Source organism: Macaca thibetana, chromosome 13, assembly GCF_024542745.1.
Source record: "Macaca thibetana thibetana isolate TM-01 chromosome 13, ASM2454274v1, whole genome shotgun sequence".
Lineage (NCBI taxonomy): Eukaryota > Metazoa > Chordata > Mammalia > Primates > Cercopithecidae > Macaca > Macaca thibetana.
In genome coordinates this window covers 21,353,770-21,379,584 of record NC_065590.1, presented here as the reverse complement: position 1 = coordinate 21,379,584, position 25,815 = coordinate 21,353,770, and the positions used below count along the sequence as shown (strand labels likewise).

The following is a 25,815-nucleotide window of genomic DNA, read 5'->3' as shown; positions in this document are numbered from 1 at the left end:
GCCTGTAGTCCCAGCTACACGGGAAGCTGAGGCAGGAGAATGGCGTGAACCTAGGAAGCAGAGCTTGCAGTGAGTGGAGATCACGCCACTGCACTCCAGCCTGGGTGACAGAGCAAGACTCCGTCTCAAAAAAAAAAAAGAAAAGAAAAAAATCCAGATGGTATACACACCTAGGCTATGTGGTCTAGCCTATTGCTCCTAGGGTACAAGCCTGTACAGCATGCTACTGTAGTGAATACTGTAGGTGACTGTGACACAGTGGTGAGCGTTTGTGTATCTAAACTTAGAAAAGATGGCTAGGTGCGGTGGCTCACACCTGTAATCCCAGCACTTTGGGAGGCCAAGGCAGGCAGATCACCTCAGATGGGGAGTTCGAGACCAGCCTGGCCAACAGAAGAAACCCCGTCTCTACTAAAAATACAAGAATTAACGGCGTGGTGGCGGGCGCCTGTAATCCCAGCTACTTGGGAGGCTGAGGCAGGAGAATCGCTTGAACCCAGGAGGCAGAGGTTGCAGTGAGCCAAGATCGCACCATTGCTCTCCAGCCTGAGCAACAAGATCAAAACTCTGTCTTAGAAAAAAAAAAGATAAAAGATGGCAGGGCTGTATAGGGCATTTCCCAGGCATGCAGCGTGCGGGACTGGGAGCTGCTCTGGGTGTGTCAGTGAGTGATGAGTGACTGTGATGCTGTACACTTAGGCAATACTAGGTTTATACAGAATTATTTTTCTTCAAGAATAAATTAACCTTAGTTTAACTTTTTTACTTTATCAACTTAAACACTTTTTGACTCTTGTAATAACACTTAGCTTAAAACACAAATACATTGTACAGCTGCACAAAAATATTTTCTTTATATCCTTATTCTGTGAGCTTTTTTCTAATTAAAGTCTTTTGGGGGCTGAGTGGAGTGGCTTACGCCTGTTAATCTCAGCATTTTGGGAGGCCGAGTTGCGCAGATCACTTGAGGTCAAGAGTTTGAGACCATGACCTTGAAACCCCAACTCTACTAAAAATATAAAAATTAGCCGGACATAGTGATGGGCGCCTGTAATCCCAGCTACTAGGGAGGCTGAGGCAGGAGACTCTCTTGAACCCGGGAGTGGAGGTTGCAGTGGGCTGAGATCACACCACTGCACACCACTCTGGGCAGCAGTGCGAGACTCTCTCTCAAAGAAAACAAAAACAAAAACTTTTTTTTTACTCCTTAAACTTTTTTGTTTAAAACAATAAAAGTATAGCAAATACATAAACCAGTAACATAGTCATTTCCTTCATTAAAAAGTACTATAGGCCGGCGCAGTGGCTCACGCCTGTAATCCCAGCACACTGGGAGGCCGAGGCAGGCGGATCACCTGAGGATAGGAGTTCGAGACCAGCCTGGCCAACATGGTGAAACTTTCTCTACTAAAAATACAAAACTTGCCTGTAGCCCCAGCTACTCGGGAGGCTGAGGGCAGAGAATCACTTGAAGCTGGGAGATGGAGGTTACAGTGAGCGGAGATCGTGCCATTGCACTCCAGCCTGAGAGACAAGAGTGAGACTCTGTCTCAAAAAAAAAAAAAAAAAAGTACTATTTACTGCACATAATTCTGTGTGATAGACTTCTTTATATCACTGGCAGTGCAGTGAGTTTGTTTTCACCAACATCACCACAAACATGTGTGACACTGTGCATTGCCTTAGGATGGCTGTAGTATCACTAGGCAGTAAGAATTTTTCAGCTCCATTATAATCTGAGGGGACCACCCTTGTATATGCAGTACATTGTTGAACATAAGCAGTTATTCTGCCCCTGACTGTTTCTTTGAAAAGGAACTCTGACAGCAGAGAAAGGCCTGGATTTCTATCAGATGGGCTTCAACCCTTGAAGTTTCTCCAGGGCTTTGGGTAAAGGAAAGACAGAGTCCATACACACACAGGAATGGATGCAGAGCCAGGGAAAGGAAGCCCAGAGCAGTTATAGGATAGTCTGAGATCCCTTAAAGATATTCACTCACTTTGCATTTTCCCAGGGGCCTGCCCTGCCTGAGTCTAGGTAGCTGGACTCCAAGTTCTGAGCAATGGGCACAGTAAGAGAGAGACCCATGGGGGCCGTGGGCCTTCCTCTTTGTCCTGGAGCTCACAGACCCTCAGCCAAGCACTTGTGCCTGCAGATGTCAGTGTGAGGAAGGGGCATGAGCTGGTGAACATCTATTGCCCCGTTGTGGTCTCCAATGCAGGGCTGTTCAACACCTATGAGCACCTACTGCCGGGGAATGCCCGCTGTCTGCCAGGTAAAAGGCGGGTCTGCACTGCCCCTCTTGCAGGTTCCCCAACGTGTCCCCTTCTGGAGCCAACTTGCTCCATCTGGGTCATGCTTCCCCTCTTCTTGGCCGGCCCTCTGATTGTACTTAAGCAACAAGGTGAGAACGCTGCTTCTAACATCATCCTAACCCTAGCATTGAATGTTGGGGAAACTGAGGCCCATACAGATTAATTACAGTCCTGAGCCCACTCAGCTGAAAGGGGCAGGGCTGAGTGGAGTAGCTGGTCTGATTTGAAAGCTCCAGCTCCTCTCACCCTTCTGGGTTGAGGGGGCTTCCAGAGAAGAGGCCTCAGGAGGAGAAGCAGGAGAGCAGGCAGCCCACAGGGAGCAGAGCCGCTGAGCCACCGCGGCTGAGAGGTCCCGCCACTTCATGTAACTGGATGCATCTGGTGTGATCTGAGGAATGGAGGCCGCTGGGAAGGGCGAACTAGGAACCCAGCAGGGGTGAGAGAGAGGGGCCCAGATGAAGGGCTCAGGCTGGGGCGGGAGGTGGAGAGCACAGAGCAGCTCCGGATGTGTTGTGGCAGAAACCTTGGCTGGTGCAGGAGCCAGAGAGCAGGGGAAGGAGCCCTGACCCCAGAGGGTGGGCCCGGGAGCTGCTCCCTAAGGAACCGGGGAAGGGGACAGCAGAGCGGGCTGGGGGGTAAAGCGAGGTCCTGGCCTTCCTCATGGGGACTGGGTGGTATGTGAGTTGTGATTGTCTCCAGGGCATAGGGTGGCTCCACCAATGCCAGCCTCTCTTTCCCTTGCCCCACGTGGCTGGGCCTACAGCCTGCACGGCCTCCCCTCTCTCAGACCTGGGGAGCTGAGGGGGTGAGGCAGAGACAGCCCAGGGGCAAAGCAGGGGGGTTGGGCGTGGTGCACAGACAGGCTCTGCCTTTGTTACTTCCTGCCTTTCTCTCTGTGACACTGATCTCCCTTCTCCCCTGTCCCAGGACCTCTGGGAACTGACACTGTCCTGGCCAGGCCCAGCATCTTACCCAGGCAGCCCAGCTAGAGCCATCTGTCCCTCTTGCCCTCCATCCCTGTTCCTGTGTCTCTTCCTCCTGAATACAACCTGAGGGCCTCACAAATATTTAGTTACACGAATGAAGCAGGCCGGGCGCAGTGACTCATGCCTTCAATCCCAGCACTTTGGGAGGCCAAGGCGGGCAGATCACTTGAGGTCAGGAGTTCGAGAATAGCCTGGCCTATGTGGTGAAACTCCATCTCTACTGAAAATACAAACATTAGTGGGTGTGGTGGTACGTGCCTGTAATCCCAGCTACTCGGGAGGCTGAGGCAGGAGAATCGCTTGAGCCTGGGAGGCGGAGGTTGCAGTGAGCAGGTATCATGCAATTGCACTCCAGCCTGGGCGACGAGCAAGACTCCATCTAAAAATAAATATTTTTTAAAAAAGGAAAAAGCAGAGGAGCCAGGGGCCCAGCATCCCTCAGGCAGGTGCCAGAGCGGGTCCCGGGAATGGGAAGACAGCAGAAGAATCTGTGGGGGCAGTTTCTGGAACACCGGTCTCGGGTCATCTGCTGAGGAGTGGGGAAGCCCAGCTGTTTAGGTCTGGGGGACATCAGGTGCCCCACAGTGGCTGCGGCCTCTGCCATAGTGCGGTTCTTCCCTCCTCCCTCCAGCTGAGTCCTGAGATGCCAAGTACTAGTCAGGCTGCCTGCCTTTGCTCACATGCATGGCATCCTTCTGGAGGCCTACGTGTTCTGACATCACACTAGGAATCATGCATGTTCACTCACTCCATGGCTGCATAAAAGTTAATCCTGAAATCAGGCTGGTAATGAGCTGCTGTTCACGTGTGTGGTCTTCATAGAGGGAGCCCAGTCACGCGCTTCCCACTTCAAGACACGAAGGGGAAGATGGGAGGCAGTAAGCCTGACCCTCCTGCGGGTGCTGAGCCAGTTCATGGGGGCTGAGGACCAGGGCTGGGGGTCGCCTGCCTCTGAAGGGTCTTGGTGTAGAGGCGGGGGAGGTGGAAGAATAGGAACCCAGGGCAGTGTCCTTCCCAGGCAGGAGGAGATAGAAGAGCAGGCCCCTGCCAACGTCAAGTTGAAACAGCTGTAAAACTGGCCTGGGCACTGAGGATAAGGCTCAGGACACAGTGAGCGGGCACCCTGAAGCTCTCCTAGGAGCAGGGAGTGGCCGTCTCTGGTCATAGTTCATACAGGCACCAACCACTCCCCTTGGCAGGTGTGAAGCAGCAGCTGGGGATGGTTCGGCCTGGCTTAGGCATGATGTCTGTTTTCATCTGCCTGCGAGGCACCAAGGAGGACCTGCATCTGCCGTCCACCAACTACTATGTTTACCATGACACGGACATGGACCAGGCGTAAGACACACGTGTCTGTGTGTGGTGTGTATGCGTGTGGCCTGTGCCTCCCTGCTTGACTCAGAGAATGAGCAGAGGATATGGAATGGGAGGAAATGGGCAATATCTAATTTGCTCCTGGAAGTTTGTCACCTCAAGGCTGTGGCTCAGCTTCAGTGGGGAGTCCCTAGGGCTGAGCAGTCCTTGCAGTGGTTCTGGGGTTTTGAGGACAAAAGCCTGGAGATCGCACCACACTCCTGTCACACGCAGGATGGAGCGCTACGTCTCCATGCCCAGGGAAAAGGCTGCGGAACACATCCCTCTTCTGTTCATCGCTTTCCCATCAGCCAAGGATCCGACCTGGGAGGACCGATTCCCAGGTGGGGCTGCGGGTCCCGGGTGAGGGGCTGGAGGGAGGGGCCGGGCAGTACTAATATCAGCTCTGACCCCCAGACCGGTCCAGCATGATCATGCTCATACCCAGCGCCTACGAGTGGTTTGAAGAGTGGCAGGCGGAGCTGAAGGGAAAGTGGGGCAGTGACTATGAGACCTTCAAAAACTCCTTTGTGGAAGCCTCTATGTCAGTGGTCATGAAACTGTTCCCACAGCTGGAGGGGAAGGTAGGGGGTAAAATATTTGGGGTGGTGACGGACCTCATGGTGCCATTTCTGCCCTTTCCTTGCAAAGACAGGGGAATTGGGCCCCACGACATGAGCCCCAGGGAAGGACAGGGCACCCATACCTGCAGTCAGCAAATGGGAGACAGTGGAAGAGGGAGGGGAGCCAGGATCTCACGTGCCCGCCCCACCCTTTGTGCCCTCAGGTGGAGAGTGTGACTGCAGGATCCCCACTCACCAACCAGTTCTATCTGGCTGCTCCCCGAGGTGCCTGCTACGGGGCTGACCATGACCTGGGCCGCCTGCACCCCCGTGTGATGGCCTCCTTGAGGGCCCAGAGCCCCATCCCCAACCTCTACCTGACAGGTATACTCACTGCCCCAGGTTGTCAGGACCTGAGACCCTGGGCCCCTGTCGCCCAATGTCCTCTCTTCCTGTCCTCAGGCCCTGCTGTCCCCTGCAGCTTCTCATCCCCTGAGCAGGGCTGCCTGGGCAGGCTGCGGCCCTGGTCCTGACTGGAGCCAGCTCTGGGTGGCCCTCATGTGGAGGGAAGAGCACCAGGGCCCCACCCTCCCTGGGCCTGCCTAGGTCACGCTCAGGGGCCTCTGCTCTTGCCTCCTAGGCCAGGATATCTTCACCTGTGGGCTGGTCGGGGCCCTGCAAGGTGCCCTGCTGTGCAGCAGTGCCATCCTGAAGCGGAACTTGTACTCAGACCTTAAGGATCTTGGCTCTAGGATCCAGGCACAGAAGAAGAAGAATTAGTTCCATCAGGGAGGAGTCAGAGGAATCTGCCCAATGGCTGGGGCATCTCCCTTGACTTACCCATAATGTCTTTCTGCATTAGTTCCTTGCACATATAAGGCACTCTAATTTGGTTCTGATTCCTGAAGAGAGGCCTAGTTTAAATCACAATTCCGAATCTGGGGCAATGGAATCATTGCTTCCAGCTGCGGCAGGTGAGATCATTATGCCTTTTATAACATCCCGTCCCTACTAACAGGATATTGACTTGGATAGCTTGATGTCTCATGACGGGCAGCGCTCTGCATCGCTCACCCATACCTCCTCACTCAGTGATCACAGAAAATTCCATCGGTGGATAGAATGCCTGGCAGTGTTGTCAGCTCAAGCTGGTGGGTTCAGTTCTGTCCTGAGGCTTCTGCTCTCATTCACTTAGTGCTGTGCTGCACAGTTCTACACTGTTGAGGGAGAAGGGAGACCAATGAGGCTTAACTCAAAACCTGGGCATTGTTTTGGTTGCCATTCCATAGGTTTGGAGAGCTCTAGATCTCTTTTGTTCTGGGTTCAGTGGCTCTTCAGGGCACGGGAAATGCCTGTGTCTGGCCCGGTGTGGTCTGGAGCTTTGGAGTAACAGCGGGATCCATCAGTTATTAGGGGGCACGTCAGATGATCATATCCAGTTCATATGGAAGTCCTGGGTCTGTCTTCCTTATGATCGGGGTGGCATCTGGTTCTCGATGTGCCAGCATCAAGGCACCTTCAGGGAGCTCAGTACCCGAGCCTCAATCAAGCCTCATCCTCCAAATATGCGGGGAAGGGTGACGCAGGGAAGGGTGACGTCAGGAGTCAGGTCATGGACTGGTTAGAAGATTACCTTATTGTGTTGAGGCAGGCTGCAAGGCATTCCAGACAACGGCACAGCAGGGGACAGCACAGGGAGGCAACAGAGTGTTCCCAGCAATGGCCCAGCTACTGAAAGCAACAGAGGCAGCCAGGCTGGGAGGAGTCAGGTGGTAGGAGAGTTGGTCAGGAGCAGAACATGGAAAGCCAGAGAAAGTGTGCAAAGCTCAGAAATGGCATCTGTAATTTACTGGTACCGTGTGTGTTGGATGGAAGGTGAAGGAAGGCTCAAAAGGCATAAAAAGGACCTTTCACTTATGTTAAACTGACATGCCAAAGGTCTTATTGTAGTTCATCTTAATGTAATATTCATAAATTTATTGACCGGGTGCCGTGGCTCATGCCTGTAATCCCAGCACTTTGGGAGGCCGAGGTGGGCGGATCACGAGGAAGAGATTGAGACCAATCCTGGCCAACATGGTGAAACTGCGTCTTCACTAAAAATACAAAAATTACCTGGGCGTGGTGGCGCACACCTGTAGTCCCAGCTACTCAGGAGGCTGAGTTAGGAGAATCGCTTGAACCTGGGAGGTGGAGGTTGCAGTGAGCCAAGATCGCACCACTGCACTCCAGGCTGGTGACAGAGCAAGACTCTATCTCAAAAAAAATAAAATTAAAATAAAATAAAATAAAATAATGTATTAAATCCCTTGCTTTAACATTTTGAAATTTATTTTGGTTTCTGTTCAACAAAACTACATTGGGATGGCATTAACAGAAGCTCGGAAAAACATTATGCACTGAAAAATACTTCTCATTAGACCGCAACAAGCTTTAAAAAAATAAAATTAAGTAATTAAGTTACAAAAAGCTGAAAATATAAAACATTGTGGAAACAGTAGCCATCTATTAACTGGGAAAATACAAAAGAAGAGAAACAATTTCAACTATTAATAATGTATCGAACATGAAGTCTGGTGAATTAAAGGGGTATCTATCAGAGGATGAAGGGCTGGGCTTACCCACTGACGTACTATACAGCTCAGACCCAAACCCTTCACAAAGGAGACTCTAAGTTTACATCTGACTTGCGGAACTAGCTGAATGGAGTCACTGTTAGCTCTGGAGATACTGTTAAATTAAACCTCAAAATCTCTCCCAAGGACTCTTGCTCAAGCAAGTCACACTAAACCCAACCTTTCTAACAGGGGTTTTCAGGAAATGGCCTGCAGAAGCACAGGGTCTGGTGCCTCACACAGCTTCCTCCACACTGCAAGTTCTCTAGTTCTCATCACGCCCACAGCATCTGGCATCAGGTCACCCTGTACAGTCAAGGGCCACAGAATTAACCAGCAGGGAAATTCCAGAGGTTTAGAATTCTATCAGCACATGTGTCACTGGAAGCCATCATGGGGGTACCATGTCAGAGCATATGTAACTAGCTGTCAAGTCTTTCCCCGTTGCCTCAGCCTTTCTACAGACTGGCCTTCGACCTCCCCTGAGTCTGGAACTCTCTTCAGGGATCTGCAGCAGGAAAATTGCTTCCTCTATTAACATCTATGACTGAAGCACAGATTTGTCTAACAGAAATCACCCTTCACCCAAAAGCTGGGTGCAGAAAGGGAAGCCCTTAGCTGACTATAGGAGGTGCCTCTTGTGGCTGCACGTGCTTCTTACACCCCCCAGCTTGAACGACGCCTCAGCCAGCTCACCCTCATCCACACAATCTCCAGGAAACATGCTTCAAACATTCTATCTTTGAAAAGACACCTTGCAGAATATAAGTTTTCCTTTGCTGTGTGGTATTTTTTTCAGTGCTGTGTTTTTTTTTTTTTTTTTTTTTTTGAGCGGAGTCTCGCTCTATTGGCAGGCTGAAGTGCAGTGGCATGATCTCAGCTCAATGCAACCTCCGGCTCCCGGATTCAAGCAATTCTCCTGCTTCAGTCTCCCTAGTAGCTAGGACTACAGGTGCACGCCACCACGCCCGGCTAATTTTTGTATTTTTATTAGAGACAGGGTTTCACCATGTTGGCCAGGATGGTCTCGATCTCTTGACCTCGTGATCCGCCCACCTCGGCCTCCCAAAGTGCTGGGATTACAGGGGTGAGCCACCGCGCCCTGCCTTTCTTCAGTGCAATTTCTAAAGAGAAACTTAAATCCTGTTGTATTCTTTCAACACAAGCAATGATACTTCTCAGAGTCTGCTCAGCTCTGTGGACTCCGTGACAAAATGTACTCGTCCACTGCCATCCCTCTTGGTTTCTGAAACCAACCTTTCTTCCTGCTCTCCTCTTCAAGAGCAAAACCCAACATATGTATAAGGTCACAGCAAGTGGTAGCCAGGAAAAGCTGTGGGACCCCACATTTGAGTCACATCCATGTGGCATGGAGAAAGAAAACATATCTGCCAGAAGGAACTGAACTCTGGAAGTCCTAAGGAAGGTCACCATGCTCAGCAGACAGGAAAGCATTGCCAAGGGCTGTCCCTCAAGTGCTTAGTTTGCTTGGGGAGACCAGAAAGACTTCAGATCCTGACTGCCCTGGTTTGTTGAAGTTCTGAAAGGAGTGGCATGATGAAGAGCTAGTGGAGCTGAGGGAAGGAGTCGACAGCGTGGGGTGGGGTAGTGAGGAAGGCGTACGAGGAAACGAGCTGGGCCCTGAAGAAACAGGCAGATTAGGGAAGGCAGGAGAAAGAAGAGAAGGAAGAGAAACCTAACCAAAGAACCATGGGAAGCTGGAAAGTCGAGGGCACAGCCAGAATAAAGGCACAGATGGGCACCCCACAGGAGGGACCTTGGCCAGGTTGGGATGCAGAGAAAGACAGGCAGGAGGGTGTCAATCTATAGCATGCTGAACCCCAAAAAGTCTGTAACTGGATTCTCTAAGCCTCGAGAAGTTCAGACCAAAGCTTCAGACCAGGGCAAATATTTTGGAAAGATCAGTCTTTCCAAGATTGAACTTCTTTCCAAGAAGCTGCACAGGAAACCCAGTAAATGTGGATCTGAAAACAGAAAATCCAACAGAGAAGTAAAACGGGCTGGGGGTGGGCAACAAGAGAAGCAAGGAAAACGAAAAGACTGTAGCTAAGGATCTTTTATTTTTTAAAAAACGGATAGGACTTTGGTGATGAGAGAGAAAAAGGGCAAAAGTCTGCAGTTAGGAATTCAGGTGACTGAAGACTGACCTGGACAGCTGGAAGGGACAGGCTGATGGGCAGGAGAGAAATTCCTTTCTGTGACAACCAAGCTGAACTATTCGATACCAGCAGCACTGGGTTCTTTAGGTACTAAGCCAAGACAAAGACTTGGGAATCACTCACTCCAAGGATGAAGAATGGATGTGAATGGCTGAGGAGACAGTCAAAGGAATAGAGAGGCCTGGCTTTGAGGGCCTCTTTCCCACCAGCACAAGATAAGGCAAAGGACCATTTGTCAGAGACATCAAGAAAGGGGAATTTCCATTTGGATGGTCAACAGTGTCCAGTTCCATCAAGGACAAGACTAAGCTTTGAGAAAAAGCCATGGATTTGGTAATCTGATAACTGGTAACCTTTAGAAAAGCTTAGTTGACAGACAGAGACCGAAGTGAGTTGGTAAAAGTCATGAAGAGAATGAATGGCAACTTAAGGGAAGCAACATGCTGGAGAACTTGAGTAGCAGGATGAATAACAAATAGGACAGTTGGGAACAGAAAAATCCAGGTGCATATGAAGGTGGAAGGAAAGGAGCTGGTATAGATGGGCACAATCAGAAAACACGAGGAGGGGAAAGGCAGGGATAAGGGAGGCAGGCAGGGAGAGAGAAGTGCAATAGCCACGGTCTTAGGGGATGCTAGAGGAGCCTAAAAGAAGATTCCTCAGGTTGGTGCAAAGTATTAGAAGACCAATGCATCAGTACAGAGAATGACCCAAGGGTAAGTCTTCATTCCTTACCTCCATAAAGTAGGCTACCTGCCAAGAATGAAAATGTCAACTCAAAGCTATGGGCTGTTTTAAGCAAGGTGGAAGATAATATAAGAAGCATGGTCCTTTCTTCAGACTTACTGCCTTGACAGCACAGAATCATCTTTTGTCCCTCATCTCCCAAGTTATTTGTACTTCCCTGAGATCAGCTCAAAAACAACTCTCTTTAGGCTGTCTACAATGTGGAAGAGCATGACTAGAAGAGATAAACCTTCAAACAATAGTGTGGTCTAAGACACTAACCTCACTTATCCCAGGGGAACCCACGGAATCTCTTCATTTGCATTAACTCCTGACATGGCATGGAAGAATAATTTTTATCAAATGCCCTTGGCATCTTATATCAGATTAAAGGACCATTAAATACACTGAGGTAAAAATGGGCAGAGAGTATAGTTAGTTTCTATTAATAAATCTAAGTCTATTTTGTCTGTTTTAGGCAACAAAGGCCAAATGGACTTTGTGGGAAATGTATCTCATAAAAGCCCTTTGGAAAAACTGCAGACCAAAAAAAAAACCCTCCTTCATGTTTTCTCGCATGAAACATGAAGTTGCCCTATTTCAAAAAGTTCCTACTGAGTATGATTGTGTGAAAGATCACACTATTTCAAATCATATTTATTTTAAAAATCTGTGATGGGACAGTGGCCTATTAGGAAGCCCAAGTTCTGTTTTATGCTCGGCACAACCAAGTGGAAGCTGATTCACTTTGTTTCAAGTTACACAAAATAATCAGAAAATCAAGAAGATCTCATGCTAGACAGGTTAGACTTGCACCCAGAAAAGCATTTTTTTTTTAACCTGCTGTTTTGGTTTGCTGCTGAAGTCTTTGAAGAGAATTATGTATTCGAAGTAGCTCTTTGCCCATCGGCATTTCCCCATCTTCTATGTCTTCTGTAGGGCACATCCCCCCAAAAGTAAGAGGCCTTAGTAGAAAAGCACTTCTACCTGCAGTTTTCCCCTAGGTCTGCAGAGAGAAACCGTGAGAGTGCAATGCCACAATCAAGGGCCAACTTTCCTACAGAGCCCGGGCCCCAAGGGAGGGTGGTCAGCAGCGCAACCTGCCCAGACTGGGATATCCCTTTGGTCATAGCCGTGTTTCCACATGGCCCTCCACTCACACTCAGAGGAGGAATGGATGGAAGCCACCAGCATAAATAAAGGGAACACAGAAGAACGATGTCACCAAAGTGCAGGTGCAAACCCCAAAGCAACCCCCTACCTCTGCCAGCCCAGACTTGCCACTAAATCCTAGAGGAGGGTGTCTCTTAGGTCACAGTACTTTTTTCTTCATTTCTTTTGATTTAGAAACAAATCAGCAGGGAGGACAAGGTTCTCAAGGACAAAAAATTCAAAGCTGAAACGAGAGCAGCACAATCCATTGGTGACGTTCATCTTTTTCCAGAGGAATATACCATTCTGTTATGACTTTGGGGAGGAAAAAAAAGATCTTTTAGGAGGTGCAGGGAACACATTCAGAATTAAGACATACTGACCCACCATCACAGAAACAGCAATTAATTAAAATAGCACACAAAATGATTTTTAAAGTTTGAAATGAAACATAACACTAGAAAGACATACACTTGGAGAGATAAGAATCCTGGCTTCTGCCTCATACTGTTCTGTATTGTTGTGAATCATTTACATGTGTTTTTTGTTTTGTTTTTGTTTTGTTTTGTTTTTGAGACGGAGTCTTGCTCTGTCGCCCAAGCTGGAGTACAGTGGCACGATCTTGGCTCACTGCAACCTCTGCCTCTGAAGTTCAAGCGATTCCCGCACCTTGGCCTCCTCAGTAGTAGCTGGGATTACCATGCCCAGGTAATTTTTGTATTTTTAGTAGAGATGGAGTTTCACCACATTGGTCAGACTGATCTCGAACTCCTGACCTCAGGTGATCTTCCTGCCTCAGCCTCCCAAACTGTTGGGATTACAGGCATGAACCACTGTGCCCAGCCACATGTGTATTTTTTTTAAAATCACAAGCTGGGCATGGTGGCTCACGCCTGTAATCCCAGCACTCTGGGAGGCTGAGGTGGGTGGATCACTTGAGGTCAGGAGTTTAAGACCAGCCTGGCCAAAAGGGTGAAACCCCGTCTCTACTAAAAATCTAAAAATTAGCTGGGCGTGGTGGTGGGCGCCCGTAATCCCAGCTACTTGGGAGGCTGAGGCGGGAGAATTGCTTGAACCTGGGTGGTGGAGGTTGCAGTAAGCCAAGATTGAGCCACTGCACTCCAGCCTGGATAACAGAGTGAGACTCTGTCTCAAAAACAAACAAATATCATAAAAAGGGGAAATCCTTAAAGTCAATTATCTGAAAAGGTAGTAGTCCAGAGCTAAATTGTAAAGCTGGCCTACTGGACTAGTTAGCAAAGATGTTGTGAGCTCAGTGGCTCGTTTTGTAGCTAATATTGAGTTGTACAAGAGAATCATGTTCCCTGCAGGAAGTTTGGGAACAATTCATATTTGGGCCACCAATGGTTCTTTGCCAATGTCCTGCTTGTTGCTATGTGAAACCAGAAGGAAGGGTGCACACTGGTAGCAATGCAGTAGAGTACACTCTTCCTACTTAGACAGGTTGTCTTCAGAGAGACCCTTGCTCAGCTCTGCTGCCATGGGGTGTGTTGACGGAAGTCAGGGACCCCAAATGGAGGGACCGGCTGGAGCCACAGCAGAGGAACATAAATTGTGAAGATTTCATGGACATTTATCACTTCCCTAGAAATACTCTTATAATTTCCTATGCCTGTCTTACTTTAATCTCTTAATCCTGTTATCTTAGGAAGCTGAGGATGTATGTCACCTCAGGACCCTGTGATGATTGCGTTAACTGTACAAACTGATTGTAAAACGTGTATATTTGAACAATATGAAATCTGATTGTAAAACATGGGTGTTTTAACAATATGAAATCAGTGCACCTTGAAAAAGAACAGAACAACAGCAATTTTCAGGAAACGAGGGAAGGCAACCATAAGGTCTGACTGTCTGTGGGGTTGGGCAGAATAGAGACATATTTTTCTTCTTGCAGAGAGCCTATAAACGGATGTGCAAGTAGGAGAGATATTGCTAAATTCTTCTCCTAGCAAGGAATATTAAATATTAAGACCCTAGGAAAAGAACTGCATTTCTGGAGGGAGGTCTATAAATGGCTGCTCTGGGAGTGTCTGTCTTATGGAGTTAAGATAAGGACTGAAATACGCCCTGGTCTCCTGCAGTACCCTCAGGCTTATTAGGGTAGGGAAAAAAATCCCACCCCGGTAAACTTGAGGTCAGACCTGTTCTCTGCTCTCGAACTCTGTTTTCTGTTAAGACGTTTATCAAGACAATATGTGCATAGCTGAATACAGAACCTTATCAGTAATTCTAATTTTGCCCTTTGCCTTGTGATTTTTGCTTTGCCCTTTGCCTTGTGATCTTTATTGCCCTTTGAGGCATGTGATCTTTGTGACCTACTCCCTGTTCATACACCCCCTCCCCTTCTGAAATCTCTAATAAAAACTTGCTGGTTTTGCAGCTCAGGGGGACATCACGGTCCTGCCAATATATGATGTTACCCCCAGAGGCCCAGCTGTAAAATTCCTCTCTTTGTATTCTTTCTCTTTATTTCTCAGACCAGCCGACACTTAGGAAAAATAGAAAGAACCTACGTTTAAATACTGGGAGTGGGGGTTCCCCCAATAGGGGTGGAAGGAGGGCTTATCTCTCTGACAGAGGAATCGATTGGCTGTACTCAGGAACTCCAGCCCACAGTGCTTAAGCCAGGCTGATGTAGGGAGTTAGAGGCCTATGTGCTTCTGGGCTTCTGTTTTCAGGGAGCGTAGTCTAGTGCTTTACCACATAAAGTGTGGATCCAGTGGCATTTGGTTTCACCTGAGAACTTCCACCATGCCTAGGCTGGGCATGGTGGTTCATGCCTGTAATCCCAGCACTTTGGGAGGTTGAGGCAGGTGGATCACCTGAGGTTGGGAGTTCAAGACCAGCCTGACCAACATGGAGAAACCCCATCTCTACCAAAAATACAAAATTAGCTGGGCATGGTGGTGGCACTTGTAATCCTAGCTACTTGGGAGGCTGAAGCAGGAGAATAGCTTGAACCCAGGAAGCAGAGGTTGCAGTGAGCCGAGATTGCACCACTGTACTCCAGCCTGGGCAACAAGAGCGAAACTCTGCCTCCAAAAAAAAAAAAGAATGTAGAAATATAGGCTCCACCCCACATCAAATGAATCAGACAATGCTTTTTATCAAAATTCCCCAAGGTGATTCAAATGCCTATTAAAGTTTATGGAGTGCTGGTAGAATGCAGAAAGCTCAAGACTGGGAGACCAGGGAGTTGCTATCAGGTCCTGATTTTGCCACTAACTTGCAGTAGAAACTTAGCGGAAAAAAAAAATGAATGTTTCTGTGCGGGCCTATTTCCTCATCTGTCAAGGGAGGGAGCTGCTGTAGAGTATTCGAAGGTCTCTTCTAGCTCTAACGTCAGAGATATGTGTATCTAGATGTTTCTAGTTTGTTGTCTAAAAAGGGCGAATGCAACAGCAACAGCACCCCCAGAATCGGCCACTGCTGCCATGGCAAACGCAAGCCCACCACTGGGTCCATCTAACGTTAACTATCCCTCCCGTGGACCTGGCTCCTCCTTCCTTACCTTCTGGTCCAAACGTTGGTAGTCACTGGCCTTTGGCCGCCGGGTGACTTTAGATCTTTTTCCTTCCAGGACAAAAGCAATGATCTGAGGAAAAGAAAAAGAAAATGATTAACAGGTAATGACATAGTTCAGTCTCTGAAATCAGAGGCAGTCACCTGGTAGCATATTTGTTAATGACCCTGACTGTAGAAAGAGCAGTACACTCACAGAGGTCTATTTAAACTTTAACCAGTTTAAGAAAGACAGAGCCTAATTACATCAGAATCTTTTGTATCGCTTAATAGGAAATAACAAATAGAAGGCTGTCTGAGTTCTAGCGTGTGGGAGGAAGTCTGTATGATTCATTCAAAGGTACACAAGTCAAAGATCTATCAACTCCTTCCTAGAGATATCTACAATAGGACATTCCTTTAAAAATAATCATAATCAGAATTTCCTATCTACAAATGTACTCTTTCATCCCACGTTGCTACATCAACCATACTCTCTGTCACTCTCACTTCATGACCAAGGTTACCCTGCATAATGGACACCTGGACATAGAATAAGAAATGCACTTTTTTGGCTGGGCGTGGTGGCTCAAGCCTGTAATCCCAGCACTTTGGGAGGCCGAGACGGGCGGATCACAAGGTCAGGAGATGGAGACCATCCTGGCTGATAAGGTGAAACCCCGTCTCTACTAAAAAATACAAAAAAAACTAGCCAGGCATGGTGGCGGGCGCCTGTAGTCCCAGCTACTCGGGAGGCTGAGGCAGGAGAATGGCGTAAACCCGGGAGGCGGAGCTTGCAGTGAGCTGAGATCCGGCTACTGCACTCCAGCCTGGGTGACAGAGTGAGACTCCGTCTCAAAAAAAAAAAAAAAAAAAAAGAAATGCACTTTTTTTTCTTTGAGGACAGGTCTCACTCTGTCACCCAGGCTGGAGTGCAGTGGCGTGACCATGGCTCACTGAAGCCTCGACCTCCCACAGTCAAGCCATCCTCCCACTTCAGCCTCCAGACTAGCTGGGCCCACACACGTCCACCACATCTGGCTAATTTTTTTTTTATTGTATGTAGAGACGAGGTCTCGCTTTGTTGGCCAGGCTGGTCTCGAACTCCTGGGCTCAAGCGATCCTCCCGCCTCAGCCTCCCAAAGTGCTGGGATTACAGGCATGAGCCACTGCACCCAGCCAGGAATGCACATTTTTACTAAAGGTCTTCCCCTCTATTCTTTCTAGCCACAGGCCTCATGGCCAGAAATGGACTCTCCAATTTTAAGCAGGTTACAGAAACTAGCTTCTAAATTTTGGGGGCTCAATATGAAATGCAATCATTTTGTCATTAGAGTGGTTGCTAATAAACAGACCAAACCCTGCTGAAAAAGTCACAGGTGTACGTGTCTGTGCAATTTCTGGGCTTTCTTCTAATTATTATTAATTGCAGAAGTCCCTGGGCTCCTTGTTGCTGGTATTGAAGATGCAGTAATTGAAACTATTCTTTGTGCCACTGATGGAAGAGAGAATGTTGGGAAAGGAAACTAGAAATGATATGTCGTCTCAAGAATGGAAATAGGATGGAAGGTACGTGCTTTAACTGTCAAGTACTCAGGTCCTCTGAGGCTGTGAAGGGCCCAAGTGCAAAGTTATGGGAGGAGATTCCACGTCAGGTCAGATCCTAATAATGGCCTAACTTGGCTCCTAATGCAGTAGCAGAGGACACTCAAAGTAAATAGATGACAGGATGAAAACACGATTCACAAAACAAGAGTAAAAAGGCCTAATGGGGCCCGAGGAAAAAAACTGAAGTTTGTTTTAAAGTCCCCAGTGCTCACGGGCATCCAGTGATAGGATACCCACCCAAACCCAAGCTTCCAGGGTGCTGGAAACCCCACTCCCCTCCCGAAGGCCGCTCTAGACCTACCTTCCGCTTGTTGTGATGAGCGATATAGAGGACTGCCACAAGAATGGCTGCAGTCACCAGATATGCAAAGAAGTGGCTGCTCTCCGCGCTGGCATTTCCAGAACTCTCCCTATAATGGTCATCCTTCTCGCTACCCCTGGAATCCAAAAGTGTCCCTTCACGGTTTTCATTGGAGGCAGAACCGGACATCTTTTCTTTCTCTTCTTTGGGCGGTGAGCCCTCCTCGGGTCCTGTATCATCATCTTCAGCCTCTTTGGGCTCCACATCCTCAGTAGGCTCTGAAGACTTAACTTCCTCCTGCGGGGAAGAAATGAGGTCAGTGTCCTCCCCAGATTCGGTTTTGAAAGCATGAGGAGAAAGCTTCCCTTTGTCAGCTAACTGGTTTGTGTCAGCCTTGGGGAGCTCCTTGTTATCAGAAGGGTTGGAGACGGGCTTGGAATGGTCTTTCCTGGAAGGCTGCTCTGGAACCACCTTGCCAGGGCCGTCTTTTGGGGTCTGCTCCTCCGCATCTGACTTGCTAGACCCGTCTATTGGGCCCTGCTCCTCTGCACCGGACTTGTTAGCGGCGTCTTTGGGAGTCTGCTTCTCCGCACCTGACTTGTTAGGGACGTCTTTTGGGATCTGATCCTCCGCACCCGACTTGCTAGAGCCGTCGGCACCCGACTTATTAGGGACGTCTTTTGTGGTCGGCGCCTCCGCACCCGATTTGCTAGTGCTGTCTTTCGTGGTCTGCGCCTCCGAACCCGACTTGCTAGGGCTGTCTTTTTGGGTCTTTGCCTCCGCACCCGACTTGCTGGAGCTGTCTTTTGTGATCTGAGCCTCCGAACCTGACTTGCTAGAGCTGTCTTTTTGGGTCTTTGCCTCCGCACCCGACTTGTTGGGGTTGTCTTCTGGGGTCTGCGCCTCCGCACCCGACTTGCGAGGGCTGTCTTTTGAAGTCTGCGGCTCTGGATCCGACCTGCTAGGGCTGTCTACTGAAGTGTGCGGCTCCGGATCCGACTTGGTAGAGCCTCCAGGCCGTTGGCTCAAGGTGGGGTAAGTAGAGACGTTTTCTGTAGAAGGCCGAACTCCAGCTTCTTCTTTCTTGACACTTGCGGTGTCCGAGAGCGGCGCGGCTCCTAAAATAGAAAAACGACTTAGCACCAGAGAAGGGCAGGCCGGAAGAAGGAACTCCTCAGAGCTGGAAGATATTGGGAGCAGCGGGGAAACAGGGATTGGGGGGTGGGGCGGGAGATGATGGCGAGCGGAGAGGTGGGTCGGGCAGGGAAGAAGCGAGCCTAGAAGTTACCTGCCCAGGTGAGAATGGGGGATCTGGGGGCAAGAGTGGGATGCTGGATAGAGGGTCTTACCAGCCGCTGCGACGCTCAGGAGGACTAACGCAACCACGAACCTCATCCTGCTCGAATAGCGCTTCCGCCCTCTAACGCTCTCGCGAGATCCGCGCGCGGGGCCCCTCTCCAGTCCCGCCCCTGCTGCACGCGTCTTTCCGTCTCCGGCTTCCGCCAAGACAAAGGGCGAGATTTGCGGGGGCCGCTGCTGCTGATGTCTACGCTCGCCTTCAGCTGCGGTGGTTACGGTCGCTGAGTGGAAGGTGAGCCTCTTCTTCCTGGTTTCTCGTCTCTACCACAGCCGCAACAGACTGGCCGTCCGTTTTTCGTCCTCTCCGCTGCGTACTTCCGAGACCTTACAGGCAGAGCTGGAGCTCCCTGGCCTCTCGCACTGGCCGCGGAAGTGAGGTCGCTAGGGGCAGGCGCCTCTTGGCCACCACCATCCTGTGCTTGCGTTTCTATGCTCTGCTTTTTTCGTGTTTCCCTCTTGGTAGTATACAAACATGCGGTGCTCTGGTCTCTCCCATGTGGGAACAAATCCATCCGATCACCTACAAAGCGTTGCCTTCGCATCCCGGCCCTCCTCCTTCCCGCCTCCACAGAGACCTTGTTCTCCGAGGTCGCCAAACATGTTTTCCAAAAAGTGCAGCCTTTTTCTGGTCGTAAAAGTACAGAAGCAGAAAACAAAACCTGACTGCCACCCTTCCGGGATAATCACTATTAATGTTTTAGTGTATTGTCTGCCCTCTAAACATTTAATGTTTTTTGAATAGATAATACGGTATAATGTTTCAGAAACGATAACCAGATTTTAAAGTAAATAGACCTTTCTTAGAAGAGTCTTCCTACTCCTCCACAGGTTACCGCTTACATTAGTTTATTATGTTTCCATTTAGTTTTGTAAAAAAAAAAAAAAAGGACACTTTCCCTTCTTAATTAGTGTATTTCTCTTTTCTATGCAGATTTATTTTCTCCGCATATTGGGATAATCAGGTAAATGGTTTTGTATCCCACCGTTTACAGTTACTGTTATGTTTATACATTAAATGTTTGAAATCACTTTATGAACGATTGCCAGGCTTGGTGCTTAGGAGACAGTGATTTAAGAAATGATAGGTCTTAAATGAAATTACATCAAGTTAAAAAGCTTCTGCACAGCAAAGGAAACAGTGAAGAAACAACCTACATAATGGGAGAACTATTCGCAAGCTATCCATCCGACAAGGGATTAATAACTAGAATATATAAGAAACTCAAGGAAAAAAATATAATTAAAAAATGGGCACCAGCCAGGGCAACATGATGAAACCCTGTGTCTACCAAAAATACAAAAAATTAGCTGGGCATGGTGGCCTGTGCATGTAATCCCAGCTACTCAGAAGGCTGAGGATGGGAGGATTATTTGAGCCTGGGAGGCGGAGATTGCAGTGAGTGAGCCAAAATCTTATCACTGCATTCCAGCCTAGGCAACCATCTCAAAAAAAGAAAAAAAAAAAAAATGGGCAAAAGACCTGCTGAATAGACGTATCTCAAAAGATGACATACAAATGGCCAACATAGAAATGGTATGTGAAAAGATGCTCACTATCACTAATCATCAGGGAAATCCAAATCCAGACCACAATGAGAGATCATCTTAGCCCAGTTAGAATGGCTGTTATCAAAAGAAAAAAAAATACATAATGTTGACAAGGATGAGAAGAAAAGGGAATGCTCATATCCTGTTGGTGGGAATGTAGATTAGTACAGCCATTATGGAAAATAGTATTGGCAGGGCATGCAGGCTCACACCTGTAGTCCCAGCACCTTGGGAGGCTGAGGCAGGCAGATGACTTGAGCCCAGGAGTTCGAAATCAGCCTGGGCAATGTAGCAAGACTCTATCTCTATAAAAAAATAAAGGAAAACAGCACAGAGTTTCTCAGAAACTAAAAATAGAACTGCCATATGATCCAGTATTCCCACTGCTGGGTATGTATCCAAAAGAAAGGAAATAAGTATGTCAAAGAGATAGATACTCTTGTAATCCCAGCACTTTGGGAGGCTGAGGCGGGAGGATCGTGTGAGCCCAGAAGTTCCAGACCAGACTGGGCAACATGGCAAGACCCCATCTCTTTTTTTTTTTTTTTGAGACAGTCTTACTGTGTCACCCAGGCTTGAGTGCAGTGGCACGACTTCAGCTCACTGCAATCTCCATCTCCTGGGCTCTAGTGATCCCCCACCTCAGCCTTCCAAGTAGCTGAGACTAGTGGATCTCATGAAAGTAGAGGTGGCTACCAGAGGCTGGGAGGGGATGAGGAGAGGGAAGATGAAGAGAAGTTGGTTAATGGGTACAAAAATACAGATACATAAAAAGAGTAAGTGTTCTGTAGTCAATACAGTAGGAAAATTATGGTTAACAATAACATCATATATTTCAAAAGAGAAGAATTGTAATGTTCCCGATACAAAGAATAGATAAATATTTGAGGTGATAGATATCCCAGTTACTCTGATTTGGTCATTAAATATTGTATACCTGTATAAAAATACCACATGTACCCCATAAATATGTACAACTATATAAAAAAAATTTTTTTTGAGACAGAGTTTTGCTCTTGTTGCCCAGGCTGGAGTGCAATGGCGCGTTCTTGGCTCAGCACAACCTCTGCCTCCCAGGTTCAAGTGATTCTCCTGCCTCAGCCTCCCGAGTAACTGGGACTACAGGCATGCACCAGCACACCCAGCTAATTTTGTATTGTTAGTAGAGACAGGATTTCTCCACGTTGGTCAGGCTGGTCTTGAACTCCTGACCTCGGTGATCCACCCTCTTCAGCCTCCCAAAACGCTGGGATTACAGGCGTGAGCCACTGCGCCCAGCCCTATATCAAGTTTTTAAGGTAGGTATTAACTTCATGGAGCATGCAATCTTTTGGGGTACATAAATATTAAATATCTGTGCGTGCATGCACATTCCAAGAACTGCCAGAAAGAAAAGTACAGAAACTATGAGATCATTTGAGGAAGGGACCCTTAAGCTGAGGACTGAAGGTTATAGCTGTGTCCCAGGTGAAGAGGAAAGGAAGAGGAGGATGAGCTTTCCTGGCTGAGTGTACAGCATGTATTAGGTTGGTGCAAAATCAATTGCGTTCTGGCCGTTTGACAAAAACAGCAATTACTTTTGCACCAACCTAATACAATGGTCTGCAGACAGGTGGGAACCTGGTATTTTGTGTAAGTCTAAAGACTACAGTTGTCAGATAATAAGAAGGAGAAAGGCAGGAAAGAGGCTGGAACAGAGCCAAATTGAACAAATGATCTGAGAATTGTCTAGAACATGAATCTACTAAGCACAAAAAGTACAACAGAAAATATGCCAGTTAACTTTGTGGGTTTTGTTTTGTTTTGAGATGGAGTCTCCCTCTGTTGCCCAGGCTGGAGTGCAGTGGCGTGATCTCAGCTCACTGCAGCCTCCGCCTCCCGGGTTCAAACGATTCTTCCACCTCAACCTACTGCTTAGCTGAGATTACAGGCACCCACCACCACGCCCGGCTAATTTTTGTATTTTTAGTAGAGACGGGGTTTCACCATGTTGGCCAGGCTGGTCTCAAACACCTGGCCTCAAGTGATCCACCCACCTCGGCCTCCCAAAGTGCTGAGATTACAGGCGTGAGCCACTGCTCCCGGCCATATGCCAGTTAACTTTGATTGAAATGTAAACTAGGCCAGGCGCGGTGGCTCAAGCCTGTAATCCCAGCACTTTGGGAGGCCGAGACGGGTGGATCACGAGGTCAGGAGATCGAGACCATCCTGGCTAATATGGTGAAACCCCGTCTCTACTAAAAAATACAAAAAACTAGCCGGGCGAGGTGGCGGGCAGCTACTCTGGAGGCTGAGGCAGGAGAATGGCGTAAACCCGGGAGTCAGAGCTTGCAGTGAGCTGAGATCCGGCCACTGCACTCCAGCCTGGGCGACAGAGCGAGACTCCGTCTCAAAAAAAAAAAAAAAAAAAAAAAAAAAAAAAAAAAAAGAAATGTAAACTAGTCCCACACCTGCCAGAAAGAACTACAGCTGCCAGGAGAAATAACTCCTCTGTAGTCTACTGAGTACAATATTTGGCTTACATGATGTGCAGTTCTAGTCAATTAGAATTCTTCAGAATTTCAAGGAATAGTACATGTAGTGGCATATAATTTTCAGGAACAAGTGCTTTATTTTTATTTTATTATTATTTTTTGAGACAGGGTCTCATTCTGTCACCCAGGCTGGATATTTTTTAATTTAAAAAACAATTAATATGTTCTCAGTATGTTTCTGTGTCGAAGAAAATGTCTGTCACACATACACTCATTACCGAAGAGAAAATAAGAATTACAGGAAGTGAGAAATCTTTTGCCAAACTATTTCAGAACCTTGACTCCACTTTGGCTGAAAGAAATGAACTGGTAAATCAATTTGTTTCTAAAAGAAAACTCTGGCCAGGTGCAGTGACTCTTGCCTGTAATCCCAGCACTTTGGTTGGGAGGCTGAGGCTGGCTGATTGAGCCCAGGAGTTCAAGACCACCCTGGGCAACGTGGTGAAACCTCGTCTCTACAAATAATTTTAAAAATTAGCTGGGCATGGTGTGCACCTACAGTCCCAGGAGCACTGAGATGGGAGAATTGCTTGAGCGTTATAGGTGGAGGCTGTGGTGAGCTGTGATCAGGTCACTGCACTCCAGCCTTGGCAACAAAATGAGACTCTGTCCTAAAAAATGAAAAAAAAAAAAAAAGAAAGGAAAGATTAAATTCTGGCTGGGTGGGGTGGCTCAAGCCTGTAATTCCAGCACTTTGGGAGGCCAAGGCAGGCGGATCATTTGAGATCAGGAGTTCAAGACCAGCATGACCTACATGGTGAAACCCTGTCTCTACTAAAAATAAAAAAAAAGTTAGCTGGGCATGGTGGTGCATGCCTGTAATCTCAGCTACTTGGGAGGCTGAGGCAGGATAATCACTTGAACTTGGGAGGCAGAGGTTGCAGTGAGCTGAGACTGCACCACTGCACTCCAGCTTAGGCAACAGAGCAAGACTCTCTCAAAAAAAAAAGGAAAAGAAAATTATTTCTATCTCCCCTAAATAAATGTCTGACTAACATTTAAAGATACTGGCTTATCAAGGGTATGTGTGTCTGGTGAGGGAACAGTAAATTATTAAGCCTGACCTGGTGTCCAAATTACTAGACAATAGAGGAAAGGAGTCCAAATCATGCAGAACTCATGGGCCATGTCCAGTGTTTTATATTTTATCTTAACAATAATGATATTGCTAGAGTTTTAAGTAGGGGAAAGATAGAATTGGGATTTTTTAAAGACAGTCAAATTTAGCAATGGGGTGTTATATATTAACACCAAGTGTAGTGATACTAATGTTAATAAGTTCTGATAACCCAATACCATCACACCAGCTAAGGGTGGGGAGTTTTTGTTGTTTCAATTTATTTTTTATTTTATTTTATTTTTGTTTTTGAGACAGAGTCTCACTCTGTCGCCCAAGCAAGAGTGCAATGGCACAATCTTGGCTCACTGCAACCTCCGCCTCCCGGGTTCAGGCAATTCTCCTGTTTCAGCCTCCCAAGTAGCTGGTATTACAGGCGCCCACCACTACACCCAGCTAATTTTTGTATTTTATTAGAGGCAGCGTTTCACCATGTTGGCCAAACTGGTCTTAAACTCCTAACCTCAAGTGATCCACCCACCTTGGCCTCCCAGAGTGTTAGGATTACAGGCGTGAGCCACCGGGCCCAGCCAAATTTTTAAATATTACTCTGGTTGTATCGTGAAGAACTTGAGTGGGGAGGGAGGAGTGAATTTAAGAGTTAAGAGACTAATGCAATAGTTCAAGTAGGACTAGTGTAGGGACAGTGAGAATGGAGGGAAGTAATTGGACTCAAGATAAATCTGAAGGTAATACTAACAGGCCTTGAAGATGGGCTGGGTGTTGGGGAAAGGAGTGATGGTGAGGAAGGTGTGGAGGTGTCCTTTCCCTGAGGGAAGGAACACTAATGGAGAAGCAAGTCTGATGGGGGTGGGGCATAGAAAATGAATTTGCTTATGGTTAATTGCTGCTGTGTAGTTTGGACCATGAGACAGCCGGGTGAAAATATCTAGTTGGAAATGTGATCATGGAGTTCAAAGGTAAGTATAGGAACAATTTTTCTAACTAAATATTGTTCAAAACAGGATTGTTAATGGTTTCATAAAAAGTAATCTATTAGTTTATTGTAATTGTGACAGTTCTCTTACTATTGGACATCTGTATTATTTTTAGTTTTCTATTGTTAGTAACTATTGTTAAGTACTGGTTAGGTGCCTTTTAAGATAAGATAAACCCTCAGAAAGATTACGTAGGCCTGGTAGAGTGGCTCATGCCTGTAATCCCAGCACTTTGGGAGGCCAAGAGGATCCCTTGAAGCCAGGAGTTTGAGACCAGCCTGGTCAACAAATTGAGACCCTGTCTCTATAAAAAAATGTAAAAATTAGTCTGGCTTGAGGCCAGGAGTTGGAGATTACAGTGAGCTATGATCTCTGCATCCCAGCCTGGGTGACTGAGTGAGAACCAATCTCTAAAAAAAAGAAAGAAAGAAAGAAAGATTAAGCAATTCTATTATTTTGCCAAAGCTTTGATAGCAGTGAGTATTATTAATCTGCCAAATAGATAGGAAAAACATAGTCCTTAAGTGTTATTCTTTAATACTTATTGCACAAATAATTTACATGACCTTGGACGATTTAATTACTTTAAATATTTGTTTCTTTATTGTTACTATTACTATGTTGAGACAGGGTCTCGCTCTGATGCCCAGGCTGGAGTGCAATGGTGTGATCTTGGCACACTGCAACCTCTATGTCCTGGATTTGAGCAGTTCTTGTGCCTCAGCCTCCTGAGTAGCTGGGACTACAGGTGTATGCCACCACACCCAGCTAATTTTTATATTTTTAGTAGAGACAGGGTTTCACCATGTTGGCCAGGCTGGTCTTAAACTCCTGACCTCAAGTGATCCGCCCACCTTGGCCTCCCTAAGTACTGAGATTACAGATGTATGCCACCACACCCAGCCTATTTCTTCATTATGAAATGGAAATTAAAATGTTAAGAATTAGATGATTCATGTAAAATATAGTGTTTAACACTATATGTAGCATATAA

At 47.4% G+C, this 25,815-nt stretch overlaps 3 protein-coding genes across 4 annotated transcripts in view; 2 read left to right on the top strand and 1 right to left on the bottom strand.

The window, feature by feature from the left end:
* Nucleotides 1–1,687: 1,687 nt before the first annotated feature.
* LOC126934391 (all-trans-retinol 13,14-reductase-like) lies at nt 1,688–6,117 on the top strand. Its single transcript, XM_050755214.1, has 7 exons — nt 1,688–1,709; nt 2,157–2,276; nt 4,502–4,640; nt 4,890–4,999; nt 5,073–5,239; nt 5,443–5,602; nt 5,859–6,117. The coding sequence occupies exons 1-7, from the start codon at nt 1,688–1,690 to the stop codon at nt 5,996–5,998; spliced, it is 858 nt and encodes a 285-aa protein (XP_050611171.1). The 3' UTR covers nt 5,999–6,117.
* Nucleotides 6,118–7,527: 1,410 nt separating this feature from the next.
* On the bottom strand, nt 7,528–18,744 carry TGOLN2 (trans-golgi network protein 2). The gene is made up of 4 exons (XM_050753063.1): nt 18,675–18,744; nt 17,326–18,443; nt 15,427–15,510; nt 7,528–12,206 (listed from the first exon to the last, which is right to left on the bottom strand). Exons 1-4 carry the CDS (start codon nt 18,718–18,720, stop codon nt 12,201–12,203), a joined length of 1,254 nt encoding a protein of 417 aa, XP_050609020.1. The 5' UTR covers nt 18,721–18,744; the 3' UTR covers nt 7,528–12,200.
* Nucleotides 18,745–18,796: 52 nt separating this feature from the next.
* Nucleotides 18,797–25,815, top strand: part of ELMOD3 (ELMO domain containing 3) — a 64,052-nt gene continuing 57,033 nt past the window's right edge. For both annotated transcript variants that reach the window (XM_050753094.1, XM_050753089.1), the window contains exons 1-2: nt 18,797–18,916; nt 19,616–19,646. The gene's annotated coding sequence lies outside the window, so the exon portion shown is untranslated. The remainder of the gene's footprint in view (nt 18,917–19,615; nt 19,647–25,815) is intronic.

Coding starts and splice junctions, on each gene's coding strand:
- LOC126934391 (XM_050755214.1), top strand. CDS start 1,688: ATGGCTGTAGTATCACTAGGCA. Junction 1,710..2,156: donor GGCTGTAGTATCACTAGGCA/GTAAGAATTTTT, acceptor TTGTGCCTGCAG/ATGTCAGTGTGAGGAAGGGG. Junction 5,240..5,442: donor TCCCACAGCTGGAGGGGAAG/GTAGGGGGTAAA, acceptor TTGTGCCCTCAG/GTGGAGAGTGTGACTGCAGG.
- TGOLN2 (XM_050753063.1), bottom strand. CDS start 18,720: ATGAGGTTCGTGGTTGCGTTAGTCCTCCTGAGCGTCGCAGCGGCTG. Junction 18,444..18,674: donor CCTGAGCGTCGCAGCGGCTG/GTAAGACCCTCT, acceptor TTTCTATTTTAG/GAGCCGCGCCGCTCTCGGAC. Junction 15,511..17,325: donor CTCATCACAACAAGCGGAAG/GTAGGTCTAGAG, acceptor TCTTTTCCTCAG/ATCATTGCTTTTGTCCTGGA.